Source organism: Rhinolophus sinicus, chromosome 14, assembly GCF_057876585.1.
Source record: "Rhinolophus sinicus isolate RSI-liver-muscle chromosome 14, RSI-T2T, whole genome shotgun sequence".
Classification (NCBI taxonomy): domain Eukaryota; kingdom Metazoa; phylum Chordata; class Mammalia; order Chiroptera; family Rhinolophidae; genus Rhinolophus; species Rhinolophus sinicus.
Window position 1 is genome coordinate 18,690,761 of NC_142514.1, and position 18,254 is coordinate 18,709,014.

Genomic DNA, 18,254 nt, shown 5'->3' on the forward strand with positions numbered 1-18,254 from the left:
CCAGGTGAAGGCACTTTAGACTCAGACATAAAAACTAAAGAGCTGGTCCCAGGACCACCCTCTCCTAATACCTCAGAAGTTGCCAAGACCCAAGAGTACAATAGTGTTCAGTTTAATAGTCTTTGATGGTGCTCAGTGAGCCTGAGGTATCTCTGTTATTGGTTTGCCCCACTGGGGCTAGGTCTGGGCCCTAGCCCCCAACCACCGGGCCTCCTCTAGTTACCCCTGGGTTCTAGGGCAGGTATGTCATAAGTTGCTGGTGTCTTCTCCATTCATCCATCTTTGGGTCTGGCCTCCTGCCTCTGATGCCCTCATTCAGCCTCTTGGAGGCCAGGGATAATGGCCGTGGATCCTGCTCGCTGTGCCAAGATGGCTCTCCAGATTCGGCATATCATCCCTCCCCTGGGGGTAGCAGGCTCAAAGTGGTTCAGCCAGAAGAAGGCCTTGGGCTATCTCTGGTATCCACTGTCTGCCTGATGCCCCCTCTGTCCCCAAGGGACCCTGGTGTCCCTATAGTTTCCAAAGAGAAACCTAGGCAGGCCTGTAGCTAGGGGTCAGGATCTGGCATGAGGCCATATGAATGGGTCATCCCAGGAGGGCCCAGGATACCTGATATGAGTGTAGATGAGGTCATCTTTAGTGGCACAGGTCAGTAGAACATGGAGGGTGAAGCTGTGGTTCAGCAGCTGGTTGTGGACAAAGACCCATACAGAGAAACAGGGAGAAATAAAATCAGAAAAAGATGTGTCCAGAGACCCAGGGGCTAGTTCTGTTCTATTACCAACATGCTAGGGCAGACCACACCCCTTTCTGGGCCTCCGTTTTTCTCATCTGTACAATGGGAGGCATATACTAAACTCCTATGTTAAGATTCTCTGCATCAGAGGGAAAAAGAAGAGCTGAAAGATGGGCAGAGGTGGCCTTTGGTTGGTGGGGGGCAGGGATAAGCCAGCCCTCTCCTCCTCACCGTCTGGATGGTGCCTGAATCCACATTCAGTTCCTGTAGCCACTGCACCAGGCCCTGGTCCACTGCACCAGCTATCAAGGAAAAACCAGGTAAATCCAGGGGTGCCTTCTGCCCAAAGCTGTCTCACACCACCATTAATGTTCTCCAGCCAGATGACAGGTCCTGCTCACCTGGGGGCTCTGAGGCCAGGGCACAAGTCCTGGCTCTTTTATCCACCAGCTGTAGAGTTTGTTGCACCAGGACCTGGCACTCCCGTTCCTTTTCAGCCAGGACATCTCGCAGCCTGTTGAAAGGCAGAAAGCAAGTAGAATGAAAGGTGGGAGTATTGGGGATGAAGCTCACCAGAAGCTATGGGTGGGTTCCAGGGGGCTTACCTATCAGTCTCTGCTCGCAAGAGGCCCAGCTGCACCATCAGAGGTGGGGAGCCCTGCTCGGATTCCCTTGGGAGCAGGTTCTGCTGGACCGGGGTCTCATGCTTTGGCTGGGACTCCTCTTTACTCAACGCCTCCGGTGTTGGTAGAATATCCTTCTCCACCTCTACCAACCAAGTAGGGTGAGCTTAGACAGGGCGACAATACCCATTTGGGACCCCCAGACACGGGCAGAGGGCACGGAGCTCTGCGCACTGGCTAGGCAGTGTCAGTCTGGAAGACGTTCATTTAGTCACGCCCCCACCCACTCCTTCCTGCCCTAATCAAGCCTGGTGACCACGCCCCTTGCTGGTTTCATTTGTGTTCGTCACGCCCCCAAGGGCCACACCCTCGCCCATAGGCAGGCTCCACTCCCCAGCCTACCTGGGCCCAGCACTGCCAGGGCTGCCCGTACAGCACGGCTGAGCAACGAGTCCAGCACGAACATCCAGTGTGGGCGGATCTGGCGCCTGCGGAGGACCTGCTTCACCTGGAGAGGAACGACGGGAGATTGCTAAGCCTCAGATGTGGGGCTTGAATTGGAAAGGCCTAGAAAGTCTTCTGCCTGAAGCAAGTTGGGCCGGCTTGGGGTCAGAGGGGCTGGGAAGCTGGGACTGAGCAGATGTCCCTTCCCTGATGGCTCTATCTTCACGGAGAAGACATGGAATCTTTCAATATCAAGTCTTTGCACATTCCCAAGCACAGGGAGCTCATTACCTCTTCTTGGGCAGCCCTGTGAGAAAGCTCCCTTACCGCATCAGGGAAGGAGAAGAGTGGTCCGTGCAGAAGCAGAGGCCCAAGGCCCTGGGCCTGCAGCTGCCCTTGCAGGGCCCGCAGCTCCTGGGCCAACTGCCTGCGGTTGGGAGTGTGGATGTACTCCCCGAGGCAGCGCAGTAGCTGTTCCACATGATTTCTGCCCAGACGAGGACCCTGAGAAGGAAGAGGGGTCGTCAGCCGGTATTCCCACCTGAGCCAAAAGAGATGCTGGTTGGGGGCTGGGGTTGCAGTGGAGGCCAGGAGGAGTCCTGTCCATACTCGACCACCAGGGGGCGCTGGGGCGGGTCGCCCACCTGTTCTTGTTCCAGGCCCAGATTCTCCGCCAGTGTGGGCAGCTCCTGCTTTAGCACTTCGGCCAGCATGGCCCGGCGCTTGCTCTCTTGATGAAGCAGGCTCAACCCTGAACTCTCCTCAGGGGACGCGGGCTCCTCGGCCCCGGGCTCCTCAGGCACCCTGGGTGTAGTGGAGAGCAGCCAATAAAGTGGGGGGGGGCAACAACACTATCCAGCCACCTCCGCCCCAAAGTTTGAATCCTGGTTCTTTGACTTTTATGCCTACCTCATAGAGATAAAAGAAATAAAGCCGACACGGGGGGGGGGGCACGTTTAACACAAGTGAGAATATTTGGGAGGTAGGCACCAAATGTCATCCTTTGGTCAAGATGCCCAGGTCTCTAAGGAGAGCTTTTTCAGAAGGGAGTACAAGGGCAAAACAGATGAAGCGAACCCACCCCACTACCCTGGGCTCTCACCGGAGCTGGCTGGGGTCCCCATAACTGAGGCAGCGCTTCGGGGGACTTGGCGGGTACTGAGAAGGTGCCTGAGGGTGCGAGAATGTCTGGGACTGGGTGGTTGAGTCAGCTGAAGGAGTAGGGCTGGCTGAAGGGGCGTCTGAGGGAGAGACAAGGCTGTCAATCAGGGCACCTCTTCAGGCCTCTCATCTCCACAGCTCCTCTGCCCTCACCTCTGTGTGCTCACTCCCTCTACCCACACAGTACCTGAGTGCCGTGGAACATGTCGGGGGGAGCCAGGGCTTCGGCTTCTCTTTCCAGGCTGCAGAAAGGGATCCCCCAGCAGTGCTTGAGCACTGGCTCGGAGGCGGGGGTCTGGCTCAAAAGTTCGTAGGAGGAAGGCTTGGGCCTCGGCTGACAGAGAACTGGGCATTGGTGGATGCACCTTGTACATGCCCACCTGGGAAGGGGGGCAGGACAATAAGGGTCAAGCATAGAGGTTTATCCAGGGCCCAGTCTGTCCCCACCTCCCCTTAGGAGCCAGGCCCTAAGGGGGTCTCACCTGAAACATGGCAGCCTGCGGGCTCCCTAGCTCATGGAAGGGTGGGTAACCTGTGGCCATCTCAATTACAGTGCAGCCCAATGACCAGATGTCAGCCGCCTTCCCATACCCTCGTGGGCCCTGGTCAATGATTTCTGGAGCCATATACTGCAGGGTCCCTAGGACAGGAGCAATGGCAATAACGTTCATTTAGGCTTTATCAATGTGGAGGTAGCAGGGGCTTTATCACCCTTTGGCTGTACCCACCCTGAACTCTATTATCCGAAACACTTCCCATCACCTACCCTGCTCATCAAACATCCATCTGAGTTTCCTCACTTATCTTAGGCTCTATCACGTTCATGGACTCCTTCACCCACAGTAGGTGCCATCATGTATCCTGGATTACATCATCCACTCTGAACTCTATCACCCACTTCGGCCTGCATCAATACTTCTGTGCTCCATTTCAGGTACTAAACTCAGTGTCATCAGCTATCCAAGCTCCAATTCTAGATTCCATCCCCTCACCCCTGGCTCAATCACCTGCCCTGGGTTTTATCCCCTATTAGGACTCTAACTCCATGCCCAGGAGAAGCACCATTCCCTGGAAGGCCCCAAAAGTTCTTCTGCCCCAAGTCCACATCCCCACTCACCACCCCACCCCGTTACCTGTGAAGGTCTCAGTGCAAGGTGTGATGCCCGCCAGCCGCTTGGAGGTGCCAAAGTCAGAAATCTTGAGCAGCCCGCTGAAGGTGTTGATCAGCACGTTGTCCCCCTGAGTAGAGTGAACTTCAGGCTGGGCTCCTGATGCCAGAACTGTGCCCTATCCTGGGATCCCATCTCCTGGGAATCCCAACCTGACCCTGTCTCACCCTGCCATCCCACTATGCCCCTCTGGGAGCTGGCACATGGTTTGGCTTCAGATCTGAACTTCTTTCCTCTAGGAAATCTTCTTGATGAATTCCCCACCATTTGCAAAGGGTCTGCCCACTAAGTCTAAACTGCCAGCCTTTGTCTGGGGCCATAGCTCTTCCTTCCCCCCTACCAGCAAGCCAGAGTGGGCCAGCTACAGGGCTTACCTTGATGTCGCGATGCACAATTCGGTTATCATGCAGGTAGCTGAGTCCCTGCAGGATCTGGCGGGTATAGAAACTGATGGTGCTCTCATTGTCCTGCAGGGGTCCCCACACTGATCGCAGCAAGGAGGACAGGCTGCCTGGGCAGGTGCAGTCCAAAGTTATCATAGCGGCCCACAGCTCTCTGCCCAAGCACATCCATGCCATGGCCCAGACTCCATCACCCAACTGCACTGTCAGTTAATTCTGGGCTACACCACCCACACACGCTAGGGTTCATTTTCCCCAAGGGTTCTCCACGCCTGCCTGGCTCTATCCCTACATCCCACACCTCTAGTTCCATTCCCAGCTGGGCAAGTACCTCCAGGCACTTCCTCCATGAAGATCTTGAGGTAGCCGCCCTGGCTAGCTGAGCCCAGGTAGCGCACAATGTTCTTGTGGCGCAGGCGCTTGTGCAGAGCGATCTCTTCATGCAGGGGCTGAGAGAACCTATGGGCAGCAATAGGCCAATTTGGGCAGAGATGCTTACTCAACTCTGGCACAAGCCAGGCCACGCCCCCAGGATCTGCCCCGCCCACAAGCTTCTCTCCGACCTTCCTCACCTTATTACCCAGCCCACAGGCCCCTCCAGACCATAGTCCGCCGGTCTGGTCCCGGACTTTCTGCCTGTAGGCCTAGGCCCACTGGGCTGGGACTCTCGCGTCCATGAGCCCGCCCACTTGGGCCCAACCACTAGGGCATCAGCTTTTCCCTGCCTACCGCCCCGCCCACACAGCACTCCCAACTCGTGGTCCCGCCCACTTGACCCGCCCACCTGGGCCCTCGCTAGCCCTCCGCCGGGCAAGGGCGCACTGCACCTGCTGTCCCGTTCTGGGATCTCCTTGATGGCGATGCGTACCCGCGTGTGCCGCTCGCGGCCCGCGTACACGACCCCGTAGGTGCCCTTGCCCAGCACCAGCCGCTCGCCTGTCTCCGTGTACTCGTAATCAAACTGCAAGGGTGGGTGAGATGGGGGGTTAGCAGGGCTCGCAGCCCTTCCCCCTCCCCGAGCTCCCAGCCCCCATTCCTCACCTCTGGCACCTCCCCCACGCCCTCCGCCTCTTCCGCAGGCGCCGTGGAATCCGGATTGGTCACCAAGGCCTGGATCAGGCCACAGAACCTGCGGGTGAGAGAGATCAGGCCAGCAGGAGGGGTACCTTGGTCGCAAACTGTCCCCTCCTGTGCCGAGAGCACCTAAGGTACAAGTCCTTTCCTTTCCTCACTCCCCTAGGCATCTGGCCCTCAGAGTACCCCCACCCCGAGAGGCTGCGCGTACCACTGGCAGTGCCCTGCGCTGGGGAAGCACAGCTGGAAGTCCTGAGCTGGGGGAAGCACGTAGAGGAAGCAGCAGCGCTCGTCCCTCTTGGAGGCGCTGGGAAGGCAAGAAGAACCTAAGTGAGCGCCAGGCCGGCAAGCCGCAGAGCCGCCTCTCCCGGGACCGCCTTAGGCCTCGCCCCGCACCTAACACCACAGATGGAGGCGACTGAGAAGGTCCAGCTGGAAGGAACATCCTGTGAGAAGAGAGTTAGAGGGGGATGCCAGTGAGCAGAAGAGGGGTTTGGGGATGGAAGAAAGTCTTGAGTGAAGGGGTGCCTAGCAGTGAGTGGGCGGACTCAGTGGTGACTTCACCTGGGTCTCAGACTCCAGCAGGCTCAGGGTCACTGAGCTCACGGGATTCATGCCCTGAACTTCGAGCCTCGCCGGCAGCAGCACTTGGTTCATCTCTAGGACCAGGACCTGCAGATGAAAAGGAGGTGTGGGGACGTACATAGGTCAGAAGGGGCCTGCCCCTCTTCCAGATCCTGCACCCCCACCGCCACCCCCGGTCCTCACGGAGCACTGGTTCTCTTGGGGACTGGAACCAAGCAGCTGGCAGGACTGTAGCAAGAAGTGAAGCCAGAAGTGGGCACGGCGTGGGGGTCCTCCAAGGGGCTCTGGCGTGGGTCTGAAGTGCTGGTATAGCAGGAAGGTTTCCATCATGGACACCAGGTACCTGTAGGCACAGCCTTGCCTTCAACTCAGCCCAGGCACCAGCTAGCACAGCCAGGGAGAGTAGACTGAACATGGGCAGTGGGTGTCATAGGCTCTGGTTCGGAAGGGGCCAGGTCACTGGCTCAGGGCTCAGTCTAAAGTGCCAGTGGACATAGGTATAGAAGCTGACTCCCAAACCAGGCCAAGACTGCAGAGGGGGCCACCTACCATATGGGGGCGTTGAGCTTGTACAGCTGCTCTGCAGCCAGTGCTACCTGGGTGGGGTCATTAGCAAGGATCTGAGCTCCCAGGTAGAAGCCCACATCCCAGTAATACTGCATCTTCTCCACACAGCCTTTTCGGGCCAGCAGGCAGCCCAGCTTCATGCCTGGGAGAGAGGGGCATGGGCCCTAATGAGTGTGGTTGCAGGTGTGGACAGAGCCCAGGTGTGGGCCACAATATACATGTGTGCAGGAACACAGATATGGGTGAAAATGTAGGTATGGCATGATTTTAGGTGGGAGTAGGAGTTCAGGCACAGGTGAGGGTTTGGAAACAAGAGTATGTGGAAGGAACACAAGTGTGGGATTAGCTATAGTTGTGGGTTTAAGGGCTCCTGAGGGCCCAGGACAGGTATGAGGACCACATGTGGGTTCAGGCAGAATAAGTCCAAAGGGGATAAGCTCAGTCCCAGCTCTAGTCTAGTGTTCTCTCTCCCTGCCTTGAGCCCCTGTTGGGGGGGCCCGGGGTGAGGGATAGGGGCTCACCAATGAGCCGGAGCTCATCAGAGTCCTCAAAGTGCTGTCCAGCAGCAATGAGCAGCACAGCGGCATTGATGCCTGAGTGGAGGCTGGGTTCAACGTCAAAAGCCTTCCGATACCTGTGGGGCAGGGGGAGGGATGCAGGGCTACACTGATGCCCACAGCCCCACCCCTCAGCCCACTTTCCTCTTGCTTGTGCCCCTTACCAGTGATAGGCCTGCTCCCGGTGAACAGCATCCTGGAAGCCAGAGCTGAAGAACATGTCCTTGTAGACACGGCCACACATGCAGTATAAGTCAGGTGCCACAGAGCCCCCACACTGTACCAGTGGCAGCAGCACAGCCAGTGCCTTCTCCCGGTCCCCAGGCCTGTTCCTCCTAGGGGAAAGGAGATGGGCTGGAAACCTGCCTGATGGCCCTGCCCCCTCTGTCTAGGGACCCCCAGACGCTGAACAGCAGGGACCTTTCCAGGGGCCTGATAGTAATGAACCCAGAATAGCAGTGACGTGGTCAGCACTGACCTTTCTAGAGGTACTGATCTCACATGGAAGTGATTCCTAACTGCAGTGACTCTGAGGAGAGGTGACCTGGGACAGCTGTGACCTCTCCAAGGGCAGTACCATCACCCCACCCCACCCCACCCTGGGCAGCAGTAATAGAACAACAGGACCATCTGGCATCAGCGTGACCCTAGTCAGTAAATTCCCTGAACAGCACGATCCCACACAGCAATGATCTCGCACAGCAGGGACCCATGTTCCCATGTGGCTATGACCCATGCCCTGTTCTGCCACTCACTGGTTGAGGGCAAATGTATAGTGGAAGCAGACATTGTGCTGCTCAGCCACATCACAGGTGGGCAAGGCCTGCAGCGTCTCCACCAGCTCAATGATGGCCGAGTAGTCCTGCAGGAGAGAACAGCACACACCTACATGATGGCTTCAGTGGGTCCCATAGGCCTTTAGATCCTGTGGAAAACCTTGAGCTAGGGTCCTCTCCCACCCCTGACACCCCACCTTCCTCCGCACCATCCTCTGCGCACCTCCTTCAGGCCCGGCAGGTAGTGCAGACACCACACCTTACACGGGGAACCCACTGTGTGCCCCAATCTCACAACTGCCCTGGGAGACAGTGACATGATCACCCCCACTACCAACTGAGACTCACAGACAATTTGAGCAGCACTGCCAGGAGCTGACCTTGGGTTTGTCTGACACCAAATGCTATGGCCTGACTACCATCTGAGCACACCTGCACATCTCGGTAGGAGAGCAGCAGGTTCATGATAATGTCGGGGCTCAGCAGCTCTACGCTGTCCAGTCTCCGCTGCAGGCGAGCCAGCTCCTGCCGCAGCTGCTGCCCGCTGAACCGCTCCTTGGCCTGCCGGATGTCCTGCCGAATGGTCTCCCGGAAATAGCCACTGATACCCGCAACAGGGGAGGTAGGGAGAAGGACTGGTGGGGCCTGTCCCTCAGCCCAGCCCACTGCACCCCCTCTCCAGCCTCCTCCTGGTGCACCCTCTCTGTGGGTCCCTTACCAAGAATCTGTGGGTGTGGCCTCCAGTAAGCGGGCAAGCCGGCCCACTAGGGGTGTGAGCAGGGCCTCAGTGCTCACCCCGGCCTGCACTAGCCCATCAGCCAGGCCCCTCAGGAGGCCTGCATCACCACACAGCACCCGACCAGTGGCTGTCACCACATAGGGGATCAGCGTGTAGCTGCCAACACAATCCTGGTGGGAGGGAGGCAGGAATCAGTAGAGGTCAGAGGTCAGCACCAGGTTACAGAGGGGTAGTGAGGGGGTCAGAGGTCCGCACCAGTGGAGACTGAAATAGCAGGTAAGGGGCACACTTCAGGAAGGGAGGCAACAGAGAGCAGAGGGTCATACAGATGTCATGGTGTATTAGGGAGATCAGAGGTGACTGAGGAGGACAGACAAGGTAGTGAGGGGTCAGAGGTCATAGTGGAGGTCAAAGGGCACATTGGAGTGAGGGGTGGATTCTGCTCACTGAGTTCTTCTGGAAAACATCCTCCTGCAGAGAACAGACATATACTGTTGTTCTGGGTAGGTGCCACACACATCCTGTACCTGCCCCCACCAGCCACCTAGCCACCTACCCGTAGGGCCTGCAGGTCAGGGAGGTCAGCCTGGGAGCAGAGAAGCACGTTGTTGGTCATGCTGAAGCTCTCACGCACACCAAGGTGGTAGAACAGGGAAGGCTGTGACAAGGAGCTGCTCACCTCCAGCACCACCACGTCTGCGGGCACACATGTGGAGGCCCGAAGCTCTGAAGCCCAGTTTGGTGGGGGAGGAGGCTGAGGATTCACCTTGATTCCACCTGCCTTCCTCTGTGACTCCAGCAGCATCCAGTTTTGCTCCTGGCTTCAATTTCCCCCTTTTAGGGTCCCTCTGGCTCTTACACAGAACTGGTATTTGTGGTTTTGCAGGAGAGGAGTTGGGCTCAATGGGTTGGGACCCTCATCCCACTGTTCACAGCCCGTGAGCATTGGGCACGAAGGACAGGAGGCTGTGCCCCAGCCCAGAGCCTGTTCCAGGCCATTTGAGAGGCAAGAGTTGGGCAAACACGGTAAGTCTCCTTCCCTAGGTCCTCAACCCAGTCCTTCAAAGGGGCCAGCACCAGCAGTGTGTGTAGATAACGCGCTGTGTGTGTGTGTGTGTGTGTGTGTGTGTAGCTTACTGTGACTGGATCTCTGTGACAGCGTCTGTGAGGGCCTGTGTATTGACATATATGTGATTTGTGAGTCTGTCTATGACTCTGTATGTGTCTGTGTCCTCGAGGGCGAGTCAGCCTTCATTTTTAGGCTGCGATTTTATGGACTTCCGGCAAGCACTGTGCCGGGACTCTTGGATAAACAAATAAGTATCCAAGGCGGGACGTCAAATTGGCGGAAAGGAGGGGTGACCCGCGCGGGAATAGCCGCCTTCTGGCCCCGCCCTCGAGCGACCTGGCCCGGCCACTAGACTCGCCCATTGTCTCGGTTACTGGGGCCTCATCACCTAAGCTCCGTCGCCCAGAATCCAGTCCGTCAGGTCCCATCGCTTCCCTTTCTGTTTCTCTAGCCTCGGAAATAGTATACTAGGACCCCTGAACTCCAGCTCCCCATATAGGGCTCCTTTTCTGGTCCAAGCTCTACCTCCCAGGATCCGCCCTCATAAACTCCGCGCAAAATCATCCCGAGGCGGAGTTCTGCAACCTCACTCCCGAGATACCGCACACAGCCCCGCTTCCAGCGCTGGCCCAATCCTAGCCACGTTCCCTAGGCACCGTGCCGACTCCAGAGTGCTTAAGTCCCAACCCTGAACCCCGGAGCTGGGCCTAAATCTGCTAACTCCCGGCCTGAGCCCGGCCGCGCTCCAGATCCCCTAAATTCCACTTTTGTCAGGACCCAACTCGAGTTCCTCAGCTTTAGCTCAGTTTTATACCCTCCTAGACCTCGCAACCATCTGAGTCCCCCGAAGTCGCTGAGCCACGCCCCCTTCGGCCCCGCCCAAGGCCCTAATAGTCACTCTGGCTTCCGACCCCGCCCCCAGTGCGCACTCACCCGCGTTGTAGAAGGAATCCAGCGCCGCGGTGTCTCCCAGCGCCAGCTTCCCAAAGGGCAGGGTTCGCAGCTGCGGCCGCGGCCGTGGTCCCGGGAGCTGTGCGCAGGCCTCGCGCAGGCAGCGGAGGGGCCGTGGCTCCGCCTCGGCTCCGGTCTCCGACTCTACCCCGGGCTGTGGCTCCCGAGTCAGCACGTAGACCACGCTGAGCGGCCGGCTTCGCATGCAACCCCGGTCCGGGGGCGGCGCGATCGACCTGCCCCTGCTCAGCGCCTCAGCCAGCGGGTCCTGCCAGCAGCTGCCAGCGCGCTCTAGAGCCCCCGGCCGCGAGCACTGCCCCGCCATGCGGGGGCGCTCGGGCATCGGGCACCGGACTCTAGGGACCCAGGGAGGGGCAGGAGCTAGGGGCGACGGATCCAGGGATCTCGAGATCAGGAATCCGGTGGAGACCGGGAATCTCCTAAGGGATCTGGAGGTCCGAAGTCCGGCTGGAGGTCCCGTGCCCGGAATCGGGAGTCCAGGGAGAAATCCGAACTCTGACTTGAAAGGTCCTGAGGATCGGGAATTGGGTCCCAGGAATCAGGGACATCCAGTGATCCGCGGCTCAGAGTCACTTGGGAGATCCCGGGAATCGGACCGACCTTGTCTGCCACGCAAAACTCCGCGGAAGAGCGTCCTCCGTCTCTCTCTCCTGTCCACACATGTAGGCCAGCCCAGCCCTTTCCCGGCGGACTGGAAAAGCTCCACCCTAGGCCCTGGGGCTGCACCGCTCCCTAGCGGCTCGGCACTCTGCTTCTCCCCTCCTTCCTCTCCTGCTAGAATCTCTGAGTCCAGCCGCTTCCGGAACAGCCTGTACCCCCGTGCAGGCCAACCGCTGTGGACTGCTCACAGCAGGAGATCATAAAGGTGTGCCCAGGCTAGGGAAGAGCATGAATTGCAGGCCCTGCCCTGCAGGATCTGTTGAATGAATGGATCTCCAGAGACAGGGTGTGCAGAGCTGGGTGAAGAGTGGGTTCTCCAGGGAGGGACTGGAATGGGGGAAGTCTGCCCCTCTACCTGCAAGGACGCCATCATCCCTAGTATGCAACTTGGCATCTGAGCCCCCACCTTTGCCCTCTTGCCAGGGGCATGCTTTCCCCAGAATCTAATCTACTGACCTTTGACCTCCACCCAGAACGTGACGGTAGGATCTGAGAAGAGTCCCCACACAAACATTTCTCTACCCACCTGAAGGAGAACCCCAGCCCTTGAGCTGCCCAGCTCCAAATTCCCAAGAATCCCTGACCTTTTAGTGTGAATTGATGAGGCAGCAATCTGGTGTAAACCTCGGTGGACTCTGAAATCAGGAACTGGGGACTTAGAGATGTTGAGTAACTCATCCAAGATCACTCAGCCACATGACAGAGCGGGATGCAATCCCAGGACTCCCTGTCAGACTGCGGATATCAGACTCTGAACTACTGACTGCTCTGCTACTTTCTAGAATGTGGCTCTGGCAAATTAACTGTTCAATAAATGCTAGCTCAATAACTGCTGTTTTACTATCCTGTGGCCCCATGGAAGAAAAATGTAACCTCCTTCATTTGACCCTGTGTTCAAACCAGCCCCTAGTAGAACAGGCAAGAAGTAGCAGAGGGTGAGAACTTGGTTTACTACAGAGGCTAGGGTGGAAAACAGACAACCTAGAAGAGACAGGCACGGGCAACAGAAAGGGTGAGAAAGCTGTATAATCCTCACCACAAAACCATCCACTTGCAATTCCTGGAGGTCCCAAGGGCATTGTCAGTGGATGCTTGAATCCCTTCCAAGTCCTTCACAAAATGTTTCTCTGACCTTGGCTTGCACAGCTCCAGAGATGGAAGCCTCACTACCTTATGAGACTGGAAGGAAAGTCTTCCTTGAATGGAGCTAAAACCCATGTCCTTACTCTATCCTCTTGAGTTTTTCCCAGGAACTGGAAGAATCCTGCAAGCCAGGAAAGGGTTAAAATGGTTTTATTTTTAAATGTGGACAGGAGAGCAGAAGCAGTTAGCAATGGGAAGGGGTAGCCAAAGGTCCGGAAACTGTACAGGAGAGATAAGGATGCTGGCTGCCAGGGTGGCCTAGCAAAGCATCATGCGAACCCTGTGGTAAGGGAGGCCCACACCGAGGCCTGAGACCCAGTCAATGCCACACGTGAGGGCAGTGGTCTGGTACGTCGCATAGCGCCCGTTGAGATTGGATTGATAGGATCCGCACCACCAGGCACCATGGACAGTCACCGCACAGTCGCTCCCACTTATATCATGGTCATCATCGTAGGTGGTAAAGGACTTCCCATTGTGGTAACTCAGGAGTCCGCTGGCAGGGAGGGGATGGGAGACACATTGATGCCAGCGCCATGTCTGGCACCCTTGAAGAGATGATCTTACAGGAGCCTCAGAGCAACTGAGACGTGGGTGTTATCAAGCCCCATGATAAAACAGCAGTGCCAAGAGGCCAGGGTGTTTGCCCAAGGTCACTCAACTAGTCACAGGAGCACAGGGACTTGAACTCAGGACTGTGGCTCCAAAGCCGCCAGCTCCTCCCCTTGTCTTGTCCTCTCCCAGAATCCCCAGCTTCCCTTTAGTTCCTTTGTCTCTCCCCAGCTCCCATCAGCAAGCAGCCTGAGCAACTCTGTCAGGGAGAGCTGGGAGGGACTTCTCAGATGCCTGGGCAGGAAAAGGGGCTCCCCTGAGGTAACTCCTCATAACCACTTCCCTCTTTCAAGTCTTTCCTCAACAGTTGCTGTTTCTCTGAAAGAAAAAAAGTCTTCCCTGGTTCCTCTTCTGAAGCAGATAATGCTAACACTCCGTAGAGCCTCAGATAGCTCCCATGGCCTCCTTCCCTGCCTCCTTGACCATTTTACAGGTCAGGAAACTGAGGCTCTGACGCGGAAGAGACTGGTCCAGGGTCACATAGTAAACAACGGCGCTGGGTTCAAACTCAGGTCTGCCTCCAGAGCCCAAATTCTTCACTCCTGTCCCACCTTGGCTCACGGTTGCTGTTTCTCAGGTGAGGACACGGACGCCTACAGAGGGGAAGGAATTGCCCTGGGTCATTATGGAGGCAATGGCAGTGCTGGGAAAGAACCAGTCTCTCTCACCTTCTTCCCCTGTTCCAGAGCCACCTTAGGGTCACTCACCTGCACTGCCCTCTGAGAACTTATCCAGTACCAGCTGGTAGTGAGTGACCTGCCTTCCCAACGAGGTGGAAGGACTTGTAATGGGCAAAGTTACAGTTGCCATTAAAGTCATGTAGCTCCCAGATATCTGAGCAGGGGGCAAGGAGGAGGAATCCTCAGACCCCAAAATGCCATAGGAATACCCCTCAGGGTCCCTTGACTCTGCTGGGACCCACCCTGGAGAGTCAGCTCGTGCAAATTCTCATTTCCCCGGCCAGAATTTGGGCTCTTGGCTACCAAAACCTGCTTTGTACGAGGACCAGGAGCGGAAGAAATCCACGAAACCATCCTGCTACCTCTGGAACACCGAGGGACACAGAGGTCCGCGTACCAGCCATTACTCCAGGCTGGGCATGGGATGAGGAGAAGTAGGGCCAGTGGCAAGAGTGGGTGCACTGTGAGGCACGGGGGGACACTCCCCCTCTATTTGATTGTTGATAAACTGTGAGTCCAAGTGAGCTTTGCCTGTGCGTATACTGATGAACCCTAGATTCTCTTATTAACTTATACTGACACTCAACTTCACACCAAAGCCTTGGAAGCCCTGGGGTAGACTGAAATGATGGAAACATTGTTCCTGCCTTCCAGAGATGGCCAGTCCTGCTGGGAGTCAGATTCAGAATAGCCTTCTTTAATTTACTATAAGAACCAAGATATTAGAGTAGAGAGGTCACCTCCAGAGGCCCAAGCGAGACTCCTGGCCTTCCCCTAACAACCCCTCCCCCCCATTTCCTCCTTTAAGCCAAGCAGTCCCCAGGCCCTGTAGAGTTTCCCTCCTAAATATCTCTCCACCCAAGTGCCTCTATTCCTGTTGCTGCCACTGCCCACTGTCTGCTTCTGCGCAGACCTCTGCATCCTCCTACGCCACATCCCTGCCTCTGCTCTTGTCCCCAATGCAATGCATCTTCCGTGTTATCATCTTCGTCAAATATAAGTCTGACCTGGTTACTCTCTGCTTAAAACTCTTCCATGGCTCCCCATTGCCCTCCATGCTCCACAGCCATTCTGTACCCTCCATGAACTGGCCTTTGCAGAGGCCTTAAATCCATGCTTGACTCACACCAGTAGACCTCAGCCAACCACTTATACCTGCTCTCAGCTCACTCACATGGTCCCCTGAAACCCTCTTGTGCTGTCCTGCCTTCCTGCATTTGTCTTTCCCTGCCCTTCTGAACTTCATCTGTCTAGAGAACTTCTACACAGCCTTCAAAACCCTTTCAAATGACACCTCATCTATGAAGCCTTCTCAGACTTCTTCAGCCAGACTCCCTGGGAGCTCAGTAAACATTTGTCAAGTGAATTACTCTTAAGGTATGCCTTGGCTCCAGTGGGCTCTGGCTCCCCCTAGGGGCCAAGGAGCAGAAGTGTCCACTGGGCCTGGCCTATGAGTCCCTTTTCCCTGACACTCACCAGCCAACCACCCCCTGGGGTGTCCATGTCACAAAAGACTGGAAGGGCTCTGCCTTCAGGTAGGCACAGATGGTACCGGCCGCTCAAGATGGTGCCCCAGCTCAGCAGCTCCTGGCAGCTCTTGGGTCTTAAGAAAGGGGAGATGAACTGAGGGGGCCCCCAAGTTATGCCCCAACCCCCACCCCATGGGCAATGAGACAGGCTAAGTGTGGGACCCCAGGAGCCCTCTTGGCTCCTTCAGAACCCTGAAAGGGGTTCTAGGGAGGACCAGGCAATGCCTGGTGGTCCACCAACACCCTAGCATTGCCTGATTCCAAGTTCCTGGCTCCTGCGAAGGCTGCCTCACCCTCCTGGCACCGGAGCAGATTCACAGGATATCCTACCCCATGGAAAGACTGAGTGTTAGCTCTGAGGTCTGGGTACCCCCAAGGGGATGCCCGCAAACCACCAGAGGGGAGGGTGCCCAGGACCTTCTAATCCTCCCCACTTCTCCCAGCCTTCCTTCCCACTTTTGGAGGGCAGTCACAGCCAATGGCTGAACAGCAGCTGAGCAGAGACCTCCCCCTCTCTAGCCCAGGGACAGAGCAAAAAGAGAAGAGGCCCTGATCCCACACATTCACTAGGCTCACCTTTGGGACCCATCTTGCCCAGTGGTCCAGGTTGCCCTGAAATCCCAGAGGTAGTGACACCATAAGTCCCACCCCATACACAGGGCCAAAAAAACAACAGGATTCAGAGCCAGAAGTCAAATCCCAGCTGCACCCTTAATTGGCCGTCATTGTGGACAAATGACTTATCCTCTCAGAGCCTCACTTTGTCCCTCAGTGAAATGGGGGATGGGGCTGGCCTGGTGGCTCAGGCGGTTGGAGCTCCGTGCTTCTAACGCTGAAGGCTGCCTGTTCGATTCCCACATGGGCCAGTGCCAGATGACTCAGTTGGTTGGAGCGTGTCCTCTCAACCACAAAATTGCCAGTTCGATTCCTTGACTCCCACAAGGGATGGTGGGCAGCGCCCCCTGCAACTAAAACTGAACACGGCACCTTGAGCTGAGCTGCCGCTGAGCTCCTAGATGGCTCAATTGGTTGGAATGCGTCCTCTCAACCACAAGGTTGCTGGTTCGACTCCCGGGATGGTGGGCTGTGTCCCCTGCAACTAGAAAATGGCAACTGGACCTGGAGCTGAGCTGCGCCCTCCACAACTAAGATTGAAAGGACAACAACTTGACTTGGAAAAAAGGCCTGGAAGTACACACTGTTCCCCAATAAAGTCCTGTTCCCCTTCCCCAGTAAAATCTTTAAAAAAAAAGAAAAGAAGAAAGCTCTCCTCCTACTTCACAGAGTCAATGTAGGATGCTGGGTACCCAGCCTGAAGCCCAGCACATGGTTGGTTCCTTGCCCCTTTGTCGTCACCCCTCAGCACAGACAGGTTTGGGTTTTTTTAAAGATTTTATTGGGGAAGGGGAACAGGACTTTAGGGGAACAGGACTTTATTGGGGAACAGTGTGTACTGCCAGGACTTTTTCCAAGTCAAGTTGTTGTCCTTTCAATCTTAGTTGTGGAGGGCGCAGCTCAGCTCCAGGTCCAGTTGCCATTGTTAGTTGCAGGGGGCAGAGCCCACCACCCCTTGCTGGAGTTGAACTGGCAACCTTGTGGTTGAGAGCCCACTGGCCCATGTGAGAATCGAAGTGGCAGCCTTTGGAGTTAGGAGCACAGAGCTCCAACTGCTTGAGCCACTGGGCTGTCCAGCACAGACAGTTAATGCGGCACCCAGCCTCCCAGTTTACCCCAGGTCTCTGCCTACCCCTGATATCTCTTCCCTTGAAGACCTGGATCTCTCTTCTCCCCAGGACATCCTGGGGCTCCAGGACAACTGGGCAGGAGGACAATTTTGCTGGCTTCCAGTTCCCTGGGTTCTGCAGGGAAATGCAGGGCTGGGTGGGCAGAGTGGTTATAGGGGGAGTAAGCATGTCTCCCCTAGACTCCTCTGCAGTTCTCTTTCTATCTCCCAGATTGTAGTTGTCAGGACCTTTGCCTCCAGAGCTTTCAAGGCTTTGTACTGTTTGCATCTATTTGCATCTATTTACGTGCAGAGCCCAGATTATCAAACTCCCACCCTGCTCCTTGAGGCTAGTGAGCCTGGGTGGGAGGACACCCAGGGAGGATATGAGGGTGGGTTGGCGGGGAGGACAGCATCGGCCCCTACCTGGACAGCTGGAGTTGTCCTGGGTCCTCAGGCAGGCAGGCTTCCTGAGCAAGAGGAGTAAAATGGAAAGTGGGATCCACAGGAAGCCCAGCTTGCTGGTGCCCCTGAGAGAAGATGCCAATTTATAAGGGGGCCAGGCTGGTGGAAGGACATGAAGCAAGACTTCTGTCCATTGTCCCTCCTCAGGGACACCCCACGCAAGCTAGAGCCAGCAGGAGGTGGGGGCACTTCCTCCTTCAGCCCCAGAGAGAATGGGCATTACCCCTGCCCTTTCCAGGATGCAGTCCAACTTCTGATCTTGGCCTCCAGGGCTCCTGAGCCATCGCTCCAGGCCGCTGCATTCTTAAGCATTTCTCCCCCTCTGAAACTTAGCTCATTCTGTGCCTTTTCTCTGAAATGTCCTCCTCTTCATCTCTACTGACAAGCTCCACCTGTCCATGAAGGTCCAACCTTAATGGCGTCTCCACTAGGAATCTTTCCCCGTCCCGGCAACAGTATTAATGACCACTGCTACCACTTGTTGGGCACTTACTGCACTCCACAAGTCACGCTGGGTTCAGTTAGTATGTCGCCTCTGACCCTTACACAGCCCTGCTCATGGTCGTTAA

General features: G+C 56.4%; 2 protein-coding genes across 2 annotated transcripts; both read right to left on the reverse strand.

Moving 5' to 3' along the window:
- Positions 1 to 96: 96 nt before the first annotated feature.
- Positions 97 to 12,348, reverse strand: MAP3K6 (mitogen-activated protein kinase kinase kinase 6). Its single transcript, XM_088790668.1, has 30 exons — positions 11,474 to 12,348; positions 10,835 to 11,383; positions 9,389 to 9,528; positions 9,280 to 9,303; positions 8,812 to 9,002; positions 8,526 to 8,694; positions 8,073 to 8,179; positions 7,482 to 7,652; positions 7,282 to 7,394; positions 6,743 to 6,902; positions 6,377 to 6,536; positions 6,173 to 6,280; positions 6,005 to 6,054; positions 5,820 to 5,915; positions 5,576 to 5,663; positions 5,362 to 5,495; positions 4,866 to 4,993; positions 4,508 to 4,644; positions 4,098 to 4,203; positions 3,447 to 3,604; positions 3,152 to 3,344; positions 2,906 to 3,044; positions 2,448 to 2,607; positions 2,131 to 2,307; positions 1,762 to 1,867; positions 1,342 to 1,504; positions 1,138 to 1,250; positions 968 to 1,038; positions 610 to 686; positions 97 to 402 (listed from the first exon to the last, which is right to left on the reverse strand). The coding sequence occupies exons 2-30, from the start codon at positions 11,193 to 11,195 to the stop codon at positions 312 to 314; spliced, it is 3,891 nt and encodes a 1,296-aa protein (XP_088646794.1). The 5' UTR covers positions 11,196 to 11,383; positions 11,474 to 12,348; the 3' UTR covers positions 97 to 311.
- Positions 12,349 to 12,834: 486 nt separating this feature from the next.
- FCN3 (ficolin 3) lies at positions 12,835 to 17,969 on the reverse strand. The gene is given in 10 exon segments (XM_088789762.1): positions 12,835 to 13,172; positions 13,992 to 14,047; positions 14,049 to 14,122; positions 14,196 to 14,247; positions 14,249 to 14,342; positions 15,446 to 15,564; positions 16,057 to 16,111; positions 17,263 to 17,356; positions 17,647 to 17,848; positions 17,937 to 17,969. Coding segments are annotated over 10 exon segments (1,017 nt in total). The 3' UTR covers positions 12,835 to 12,934.
- Between the last annotated feature and the right edge of the window lie 285 nt (positions 17,970 to 18,254).

Bases quoted from the DNA above. Each gene is read 5' to 3' on its own strand.
- MAP3K6 (XM_088790668.1), bottom strand. From the start codon at position 11,195: ATGCCCGAGCGCCCCCGCATGGCGGGGCAGTGCTCGCGGCCGGGGGCT. The intron at 7,395-7,481 runs GTAAGGGGCACA...CCTGCCCCACAG, and splicing joins CGGGAGCAGGCCTATCACTG to GTATCGGAAGGCTTTTGACG. The intron at 5,664-5,819 runs GTACGCGCAGCC...TCTCACCCGCAG, and splicing joins AGCGCAGGGCACTGCCAGTG to GTTCTGTGGCCTGATCCAGG.